Source organism: Pyrus communis, chromosome 16, assembly GCF_041283825.1.
Source record: "Pyrus communis isolate YQ-2024b chromosome 16, ASM4128382v1, whole genome shotgun sequence".
Lineage (NCBI taxonomy): Eukaryota > Viridiplantae > Streptophyta > Magnoliopsida > Rosales > Rosaceae > Pyrus > Pyrus communis.
In genome coordinates, this window is record NC_142580.1 from 12289104 (window position 1) to 12300856 (window position 11753).

The 11753-nt window shown below is 38.1% G+C and overlaps 1 protein-coding gene across 1 annotated transcript; it reads left to right on the top strand.

Annotated features, from left to right (window-relative positions):
- The first annotated feature begins 218 nt into the window (after nucleotides 1-218).
- LOC137731675 (heat shock 70 kDa protein 8) lies at nucleotides 219-3064 on the top strand. Its single transcript, XM_068470857.2, has 2 exons — nucleotides 219-378; nucleotides 1199-3064. The coding sequence occupies exon 2, from the start codon at nucleotides 1201-1203 to the stop codon at nucleotides 2908-2910; it is 1710 nt and encodes a 569-aa protein (XP_068326958.2). The 5' UTR covers nucleotides 219-378; nucleotides 1199-1200; the 3' UTR covers nucleotides 2911-3064.
- Nucleotides 3065-11753: the final 8689 nt, after the last annotated feature.

An 11753-nucleotide genomic window follows, 5' to 3' on the forward strand; every position in this document is an offset into this window, starting at 1 on the left:
TGATAGATTGTGGAGTGTGCATAGTGGCTTGGTAGTTGTAAAACTTATTAACGGTTAACACTTCAACCATTATTATAGAGTTCCCTCGACATTTCGCGCGCATTTCGTTTTTTAAAACAGTTTCTCTCGGGTTGGGCTTGGGCTCAAAACCCGATCCAAGAATTGGTAGATGATCCAACCCATGTAAATTGGCAGAAGTTCTGGACCCTTCTCGCAAACCGTTGTCATATCCTATACCTTTCCAGTACAAAAGAAAGGTGACCACCTTCGCACTCTAGGAAGCTCTAGAAGTTGGGCAGCACCAGCACCGTTGCATTAAGACGCTCTCTCGCTCTCTCTCTCTCACCGATCGTTGGTGCTCTTCTATCTCTCTCTACTGTAAGTCCCTCATATTCTCTGTACACAGTTTAGCTTCTTTTTATTTTCCTTAATTAATAACCATGCTACCTAGCTATGTCCCTGTGTACCTGTAATTACCGATGCATGCACTTGTTTTTGCTGTTTTCTATTGAATTAAACAACTTTATTAGTACCCAGCAACTAGTTTTTTCTTGGAAGAGCTTCTTCTCTCTGTTTTGGATCTTTATTCTTCTGAAATTTTTGTTTTCTTGCCAAGTTTTTTACATATTTTGTTGGGTTTATTTTTTTCCTATCAAATTTTCAATAAGTTTATGACATAATTGTTGCTACTGGGTTTGGTAAGGATCACCTGAAATTTTCTGTCTTCATATTATGTAATATTCAAGTAAAATATGTGGGGTTGTGGGTTTATTTCCCTTGGATGTTTCTACCAACAAATGTGAGATGGCTAAGTTGCCTAAGAGGTGTTTGTGAGAAGGCCTGCATGAAGTATATTTTTGTCAATTCTGTCTGCGTGCTACGAAAGCCCAAGGGTATCAGCAGGTTTTTAAGGATTTGATGCTCCTAGCCTTGATTTGTTGGTTCTTCTGTTATTATTTAGTTTTTAACTTTTTCAGTCCCTAAACCAGGAATTATTTCAACGCATTTCAAATTGAAAACCAGAATCATTTCCTTCGCTGTATTAAATCGTAATAAAAGAGTATCGAGAATGCTGATATAGGAAGATAGAGTTTGGTAGATACTAGATATCGCAATTGTGCATGAGACCACGAGATTCCTAGGTGTTGCTTGGGGTAAACTACCTGCTCTTCATCCATTTGCAATTTTTGAAATGCAGGAATGGCTGAGCCAGCATACACAGTCGCATCTGATAGTGAAACCGCTGGAGAGGAAAAATCGTCGTCTCCTTTTCCTGAAACCGCTATTGGGATTGACATCGGCACTTCACATTGCAGTGTTGCTGTCTGGAATGGCTCCCAGGTTGAGCTCCTGAGGAACATTAGAAACCAGAAAATGATGCGGTCGTATGTCACATTCAAGGATGAAAACCCTTCAGCGGGAGTAAGCGATCAACTCTCCAGTGAGCACGACATGTTATCTGGAGCTTCAATCTTCAACATGAAACGATTAATTGGCAGGGTTGACACCGATCCAGTTGTTCAGTCAAGCAAAAGCCTCCCCTTTTTGGTTCAAACATTGGGCATTGGGGTGCGTCCACTGATCGCAGCCTTGGTGAACAATGTATGGAGATCCACCACTCCTGAAGAAGTTCTGGCAATATTTTTTGTGGAACTCAAGGCAATGGCAGAAATCCAGCTAAAGCGGCCCATAAAGAATGTTGTTCTCACCATTCCAGCTTCATTCAGCCGATTCCAGCTGACTCGTATTGAAAGAGCTTGTGCCATGGCTAGCCTTCATGTACTCAGACTGATGCCTGAACCAACTGCTATCGCGCTGTTATACGCGCAACAGATTTCAAATCAGAACGTAAACACCGGATCTGAGAAGATTGCTCTAATCTTCAACATGGGTGCTGGATACTGTGATGTAGCTATTACTGCTACAGCTGGAGGAGTTTCCCAAATAAAAGCCTTAGCAGGATCTGCCATTGGAGGGGAAGACTTGCTTCAGAGTATGATGCGCCATCTGTTGCCAGATTCCGAGACTCTTTTAACTAGCCACGGACTTGATGACATAAAGTCAGTTGGCATACTTCGAGTTGCAACACAGGAGGCAATCCACAATCTCTCCTCCCAAACTAGTGTGCAGATTGATGTTGACTTGGGAAATGGGACAAAAATATGTAAGGTTGTGGATCGGGAGGAATTTGAGGAAGTTAACCGAGCAGTGTTTGATAAGTGTGCGAGCCTCATAAGCCAGTGCTTGCATGATGCAAAGGTTGATACCGAGGATGTGAGCGATGTAATAGTTGTTGGCGGATGCTCATATATTCCAAAGATAAAAAGTCTTGTCATGAGCATTTGTAAAAAGGAGGAGCTGTACAAGGGGATGAAACCATTGGAAGCTGCTGTCATTGGAGCGGCACTAGAAGGAGCGGTGGCATCAGGTGTTAGCGATCCCTTTGGGAGTTTGGACTTGCTTACCATTCAAGCCACTCCTCTCGCCCTTGGGATCCGAGCTGATGGAAATAACTTTGTGCCTATCGTACCTAGAAACACAGCAATGCCAGCACAAAAAGATCTGATCTTCACAACTGCCAATGACAATCAAACTGAAGCACTAATAATCGTCTACGAAGGCGAGAGGAAGAAGGTGGAAGAGAACCATTTGCTGGGGTATTTCAAGATCACTGGAATTCCACCATCCCCGAAAGGAGTTCCGGAAATAAGAGTAATTCTGGACATCGATGCATCAAGCGTGCTGAGAGTTTTGGCCGGGGTATTAATGCCAGGGTCTCATCAGCCAGTAAATCCAGTCATGGGGGTAAGGATGCCAACAGTCGATGATGGTCACGGCTGGTGCGCTGAAGCCCTACACAGAGCTTATGGCTGTTCTCTAGACTTGGTTACGGTGCCGAAGAAGATGTAGTCACTACTTGACAGGAATGCATGGTCGTGTTTTAGCATCCACTGGTGAAATGTAAGGATGATACTCTGTTTTCGTATGCCTACTTTGTTGAGTGTGGATTTTCAGTGTAAAAATAAATAAATTTGAGCGCTCCTGCTCAAAGAGTTCAACTCTCTATCTTTCACAGTTGTTCTTTTAAGTCTTTAATTCAGGAGCAAATGCTTTGAAATTCATTGCATCTCTTCCGAAAAATGGATGTGTATATCCAACCAAATCTTCAAGAACAGGGCAGTTACAGAAAAGCTTTTTCAATGAGGTATCACCAACTACAAGATCTGTAACATGAATCAACTCGAGACTTGGGAAACAACAACGCAATGTCGTTGGAGCGTCCTTGTAAGTAATACAATCTGAAAACACCCTTAAACTCATGAATGATTTGCACAAGAAAAGGCTTTCTGGCATTTTCAACTTTAAATTACTTACGGTTGTTTTCTTTATGGGTAAACGGATTTGTGCATCTTCCACCACAAAGCCTTCCTTTGTTCCAGTGATCCCTCTAGTCCTTCCTTTGTTCATCATTCCTATCACCCAGGGATGATACCTTTTGCCCTCACCGGTGAGCAGTTTCAACAGCTTCTGGCCTTGGTGGGAGCTAAAATCCCGACTGAATCCCAAGCTAATGCAGCAGCAGGTGGGATTCGTCGTCATACTCAAGAGTGGATCATCGATAGTGGTGCTACAGATCACATCACTGCCCTTCCACTCTCACAATCAGTTCCAAACAAGTCTTTTCCACCACTAAAATTACCAACTGGTGAAAGGGTTTCAATTAGTAATATTGGCAATTTTAATTTTGATTCCAAGCTTTCCTTAACTAACGTTTTACGGATTGCTTCCTTCTTCGTTAATCTCATTTCCGTTAGCAGATTAACTAAATCACTTCGTTGTTCCATAACCTTTTTCCCTGATTTTTATATCCTACAGGACCTGGAGACGAGAACGCTGATTGGATGGGGTAAACAATTCAATGGACTTTACCACATTACCAACCCCACAACTCCTCCACCCACATGTCCTCGTGCTTTTTCTGTCTTCTGGCATCAACGCCTCGGACATCCATCTCCTCAAAGACTCCAGTTGTTAGCTAAGCAATCTTCAGAGGTTAATTTCCATCCCAATAAATCTTGTGATGTTTGTCCCTTGGCTAAGCAAACAAGAATGCCTTTTCCTTCTAGTAATATCAGCAGTACGCACAGCTTTGCACTCATTCATTGTGACATTTAGGGGCCACACAAAATTGCATCTTATACCGGTGCTCTTTACTTCTTGACTATTGTTGATAATTACTCTCGCGCTACTTGGGCGTACCTCATGAAAAATAAATCAAAAACTCAATTTTCATTACGCTCCTTTTTTGCTTGTGTTCAAACACAATTTCACTACAAAGTTCAAAAAATTCGTACTGATAATGGGAGTGAGTACTTGTCGTTACATGATTTGTTTTGAGAGAATGGTGTGGTTTTTCAATGTTCATGCACTTATACTCCACAACAAAATGGAGTTGTAGAGAGAAAACATTGACATATTTTACAAGTAGCTAGAGCGCTTCACTTTCAAAGCCAAGTACCTCTACGTTTTTGGGGGGATTGTGTTCTTACTGCTGTTTACCTTATTAATAGGTTGCCCACTCCTCTTCTGTCTAATCAAACACCATACGAGAAACTTTTCCATCACCCACCTTCATATCAACACTTACGCACCTTTGGTTGTTTAGTTTATGCCACCAATGTTCATCCCTCACACAAATTTGATATGAGAGCTCGTAGATGTGTGTTTCTCGGTTACCCTTTTGGACAGAAGGCGTATAAATTATACGACCTTACCACCAAGAAAATTTTCACTAGTCGAGGTGTCGTATTCCATGAATCCATATTTCCCTTTATCACCAATTCTAATGAACCCGTCAATATCACCCCTGATGGTCCACCTGTTCCCATTGCAGTACCACATATTCCCATTGCACCTAGTCAAACCGTTCTTGTCCCTGTACCTTCGTCTGTCACAGACTCATCCTCGCCTTCTGAAACTGACAATCACAACAACCTTTGCGCTGTTGCTCCTGCAGTCGAGCAACCTATTGATTCTCCTACGGTTGAGCCCATTCCTCCACCTACATCGCAGCCACCTTTGCGAAAATCCACCAGAACCAAACAGCCACCTGCTTATCTTCAAGATTATGTTTGCTCGGCTGTTGCGTTACCCCATGCACAAGCTTCATCGTTGTCTTCACCAGGTTCTTCTTCAGGAACTCGACACCCACTATGTAATTATATGTCTTATCGTAATCTCTCTCTACCATATCAATCTTTTATTGCGAACCTAACACTTATGCAGAAGCTACCAAAGGCCCCAACTGGCAGGAGGCCATGGCCGCTGAACTTCGAGCTTTGGAAGCCAACTATACTCGGTAAGGAGCCTATGGATGCAAGTGGGTGTACAAAATAAAGCACCGTTCCAATGGCACTATCGAGCGCACAAAGCCCGTTTGGTGGCCAAGGGTTACACCCATCTTGAAGGGGTCGACTACCATGATACCTTTTCCCCCACTGAAAAGTTGGTCACATTTCGATGCCTTCTAGCCCTCGCTGCTTCAAAAAATTGGTCCCTTCATCAGTTAGACGTGAATAATGCTTTTCTCCACGGCGATCTTCGTGAGGAAATTTATACGGTGCCACCTCCTGGTCTCAAGCAACAGGGGGAGCACATGGTGTGTTGCTTGAATAAGTCTTTGTACGGCCTAAAGCAAGCATCTTGATAATGGTTCTTCAAGTTTTCTGAGGCTATTCGGGGTGCCGGGTAGACTCAATCCAAGTCAGATTATTCCCTCTTCACAAAGAAAATTGGTAAATCGTTCACGGCTCTCCTCATTTATGTCAATGACATTTTGATTACTGGTAATGATCTGATTGCTATCAAGAAGCTCAAATCTTTCTTGAATTCACGTTTCCGCATTAAAGATTTGGGTGATTTAAAATATTTCTTGGGAATAGAAATTGCCCGCTGCAAAAAGGGTATTTTTATTTCCCCACGAAAATATTTGTTAGACATTCTCAAAGATGTTGGTGTGTTGGGTGCAAGACCAGCTGGATTTCCCATGGAGCAGAATTTGAAGTTATTACCGGATGAGGGTGATTTGCACACTTTGAAGTATCGACGATTGGTAGGCAAACTAATTTATCTCACCATCACTAGGCCTGACATCACCTTTTCTGTGCACACTTTGAGTCGATTTATGCAACAACCACGCAAGCCACATTATGATGCAGCTCTATGTGTTCTACGATATCTAAAGAGTACCCCAGGCCAAGGCATTTTATTCTCTTCACACAGTTCTTTACAGTTGAATGCTTATTGTGACTCCGATTGGGCAGGTTGTCCAATAACTCGAAGATCTACAATGGGGTATTGTGTTTTTCTTGGGAATTCATTGATATCACGGAAGAGTAAAAAGTAGAAAACCGTTTCTTCGTCTTCCGCAGAAGATGAATACCGCTCCATGGCAGCTACTTGCTGTGAATTGACTTGGTTGCAAAGCCTTTTTCGAGATTTACATGTAGGTGACATGGGTCCAGCAGTGTTGTATTGTGATAATCAAGCAGCCTTACATATTGCAGCTAACCCAGTGTTTCATGAAAGGACACGGCATATAGAGATAGTGTTACAATGGTCAACGATGTTCTACCAAATTGGATTGTCTGATATCCATGAATCAAGGAATAAATTTACTTACCTATTGTATATTTGATTTGATAGCTCCATTAGAGGAGTGATTGTTTCATTGGTTGTAAATATAAACCCCTGTATAATTTTCTTTTCAATACATATAATTATACACTATCATCTTTCTTTAGAAAGAGAAATATCATTAGACTGTAATATTAGTTAGTAACCCTTGACATTTATTTGTTAGACAGTGACAGCCCTAAGACTAAAAATTAGTTGTGTATATTTCCCATTTCAGGCCTTTGTAATAACAAATCGATTAATTTGGGAGTAGTGTTATTTGTATCATCTTTCTAATAGAGGTAGGGCCCACCAACAATGTGAGTCTCATCTCGATTAGAATGATGATACAAAAATAACATTTATGTTAATTTTGTATCCTAAAATCCTTGTAACTCACATTTGTTGGAGGATATTAGGACACCAAATCAAGAACGCGACCCTTGCCTTTTAGAGATAGAGGCGCAATAAAAAGTCTTCAATAAAAGCGATGATGCACTCCCTGTTCATTCGCTTATGTAATTGGAAATTCTTCGTATCCATCTGAAGGAAAAAAAAAAAGACAAGTATGATTGGAACAAAAGTGCATTTAGATGACCAAAAGTTTTTTTGACACCATTTTTTGGTGTTTTTTGGATTTGAAACGAAAATTTCACCTTCAAAATCACCAATGTTTTTCTCGTGAAAACGCATTTAGACATTTTAAACTCTAACATCCCATTGTAAGTATATGCATCACAGAAAACCAGAAATCAATTTCAACAACATTGCTTCTCATGGCATTGCATATCCAACTCAATGCGAGAGAAATCATCCGCTTCGAAAGATAAAACGCGTACAATTAAGTTGAAACTTTTTAATGTCGAAAGAGTCACATAGCGTAAGTACACTATCAACAGCCATCGAAAGTCTTTGACAACTATCTGCATCGTCTATGTCTAGGTTGAGAACACAAGTCCACAAGGTTTTCCATACTAGTAGTTCTGGTTAGCCCACTTGCCCGAGCATACTCTCAACTTGTAAATGCGCCAATCCCGCTTCCCCCACGAGAACTAACTTGACCTCCTGGTTGACCTTTAATTTTCGTCATTGCTGCGTCTATATTTTTTTCTCTTGTTTCCTTCTCGTTTCTGTAAATACCTTACGGTGAATGAAGGCTAGGACCTTAGGGTTTCATCCGGCACTTTGCTTGGCCCATCAACTTAGATATTGGGCTTCTTATCATGCCCATGTTTCACAGTTATTGGCCCAACACTCAGGGGTACTCGGTCGAAGTTGTACAATGATGCATACACAACCACTAAAGCACGCCCAACAAATCTACAGTTTTGTTTCGGCTAATACTTTATCAAGTCACTTGAAACTCTATTATAATTTCACTTTATCTCCTAAAACTCAAATTGCGTAACTTTACTCTTTGGGATCCAATTTTCGTTTATAAATCAGTTAAGCACTTTGACATCGCATGATTGGGTCTACTTGCCTGCTTATATGTTTGCCACATCATTGCCACATTATTTAAAACAATTAATATTTTTACAAAAATCAATTGAAAAAGAAAACTTTTTTTTTAACAAATGATATTATCTATACTCAGGGGATGGAGGAGTAGGCTAAGTCTCACAATGGGCGTACAATAATGTGGTTCAAATTCACCTTTAGCGATAATTGAACCTGAGACCTCTCAATTATCAGTAAAAAGGAAAACATTTAAACCATAATACTAAGTAGCAAGAAAAAAAACAAAGAACAAGCAACATTTTGCGAAATGGCAAAGGGGATTGAATATGAATGGAAATGAGCATCTACTCACGTTCCGTCACTTCCTTCACTTTCACGCAATCAATTGTTTTTTGTAAGCGAGGAATATTATGAATTAATAACTAATATAAATTGCAGAGAAAGAAATTGAACTTGTGTGGATGGGTAGAGTACATCAATCATAAGCCAATATGATTTTACCTTTTCACTTAGACTACTTGGTCCTACCGATAGTTTTATTTAGGTCGCAAATATTTTAGATCAAGTCACACCTTCGTTAAAAATAAGTTGGATGGATTTAGCAAAATTAAATAGCATTGCGCCCTCCCGTTTGCACCTAAATTCGATTCCATCTTCTGGTAATTCAAGCTAGTTAAGAATAGGTTATCGCTTGGCTCAAATAATGCGAGCACTTAACATCCAAACTCAAATTGCCCTAAAGAGAGTGAGTGTGACAAACTGCACATGACAAGTATGGCCACATTCATCCAAAATACTCACAAAAACAAATGAAAGGGACACACTCAAACTCCAAAAAAACTGCATAGAATAAACTCCAAACCTTCAAGCAGCAGTACCAATTTGTCTTCACATAATAAATTCAAATATAAAACAATGATTGACAGATGTCAAACTCCTAAAATATATCAGAAAATAATTCACCGAAAACTGAATGAGGATCCTGCTGATACACTTTTTGTGAGGATCCCGGAAATCCTTTAATCATGTTCATTTATCGTACAGACGATCAGAAATCATTTTAAATTTTTTATTTAAAATTAAACATAAATATTACTTGATGAAAGTTGACCGTACGATTTACGATAAACGGGTATAATTAAAGAATCATCTGGTTCCTCACAAAGAGGATCTAAAGAAGATCCTCATTCAAAACCTAACCCCTTCAGTTTATATTATTCGCGTATTGTACTTGTAGCTACAGAAGTAAATCCTTATGAAATCAAGTGTGAACCCACCAGCAAATCTCAGTCGTGGGAAACCGATCTCAGCAAAAATACAGAGCACGGATTAGAGGGAACTGTAAAAATCCACAAGTTCCAAACAGATGGACTCCGGCTCTCAACGTCAGCTCCTGCGGAGCTGAACCCCAGTACACCCTCAAGACAATTGGTAGGCGACAAAACCGCGCCCCCAAACCAAACATACAAATCAAACTAGTTGTAACTTTTTTTATCATATTAATGATTTTAAATACTAAATGATTTTAATATTTGTTTCAAAAGTCATGGCTAATATGGTAATGTTACTTTAATTTAGGGGTATTTTCATCCATATTCAAAAAATTGAGTTGTTGGATTCAATCTAGGGTTCCTATTTTTTCCTTTAATTACATTTCTACATTTATGCATCGTTACTCAAATTTTTTATTTTGAATATTCTTTTTTAGTACAATTTGAATATTTAAATATGAAAATCTAACCACTTTTATGGAAAATAGTTAAAAGAAAATTTATATGTCATCATATATGATACTTATACCATAGGTTGATAAAATACATCTAACCTAGGATAGAGGTATCTATGAGGAAAAAAAATAATCTACCTATCGTCCATGAAAATAGTTCAAACAAATTTCATCGTTTATACGTTTATGAATCCATACTAGTATATTTGTTGATAGGTATAGTACCTACAATATAGATTAGTTAACGCAATTAACTGTGACAGAGGTAGAAGAAAAAATTGAGATACGAATCAAGAACATAAAAAATGAGAAACAATATTTAATTCTTATATTTAATCTTAAAATTGCTTAAAAGATAAACCTATAAAGAAAGGATTACAAATATCAAATTTATTTCTATCAAAAAAAAATTTAATCACAACTTAATAAAAATTTAAAAAAAAACATGCGAATAATCAGTGAATGGATCTAACCCAATAAATTTGACTAAACCCACATACAAAGTTGAACTTACATCAAGTTTACTCTTAATTTTATCCCATTTTCTCTACCCACTCCCTACTTTTTCATTTTGTTATTTACTACAATAATTCCTTTTATTGTAACCGAAAAATTAGTAGAAAAAAATATATCCTCTTAACAACAGGCACATCATGTGTTAAGAATTTGTACCTCCCTCTAGTATGGAGTCAGTAACAACTTAGTCCCTATTTTAAACTTAAACACTTTACTATCCTAAACTTTCAGATCTCTACACGATTCGCTTCTTTGTAAAAAAAAAAAAAAAAAAATGTTATTTACCCTAGATGAGGCCATTCTAGTCAATCCATAACGAATTTCGATCATAATTAAGCGCGAAGTTCTGTGGATAGATCAAAGAGGTATTTTAAGAAAGAGCACATCCTCAATCCTTAGGAGCCAAGTCTTTCTCTCTAGATTCATATTCTTATGTTTTAGACGTCTCTCAACTTAACGGAAAAGTTGACGGAGTTAGCAAACTGACTACTGATGCAACAAATGACATAATTCGAGGACATGAGAAATAATTAATGGAGTTTAGTGATGAAACTAAACTCGTGGCATAGATCAGGAACCTTCGCTACAATTTAGCATTTTCTTTAGTTTATTTTATATTTATCTAAAAATATCCTAAATTCAAGCTAAAATTGACATATGACATTTTTTGAATGGTATAATGCACAAATCACATGACATTTCCAATACATCCAAGAATTTCTTGAAGTCTTCACTCACTTTCTCTGCACTCACATCACCACTTGTATACAAACATACATGATAAAAAAATAAAAAATAAAAAATAAAAAATAAAAAAAAGGTACGACTTTGCTTGAACAAAAATAAAAAACAAATGTTGGTATGTACCCACACTTTGACTTCTTAAACAACAAAACCCGACACATATTCCTATTTCCTACCAATTCTGCTTACGTTAAATATAAAGAGTTGAGACCCCAAAAAACAAAAAACATATAAATATTAAGACCCAAATCATACAGGAACAAGACTCCAAAATTAATACAAGCTTTCAAAGAGTTGAGACCCCAAAAACAAAACGCATATAAATATTTAGACCTAAATCATACAAGAACAACACTCCAAAATTAATTCAAGCTTTCAAACCATGGTCCTTTTTAAAAGATTCCACAGCACGAAAAAATACATGCATGTGTGTGTGTGTCAAAGTTTAAACTGAAATTAACGAAGTTTTTTTTTTCCTAATAAAAAAATCATAGCATATACGCATGTGACATGCATCTATGGTATGATTTTCTCACTAATACACGTTTCTTATTATCTATGTTATGGTTTTTTTTCCTAATATAAAACAAGAATGTCACATGCATCTATGCTATGATTTCTCTAAATAAAA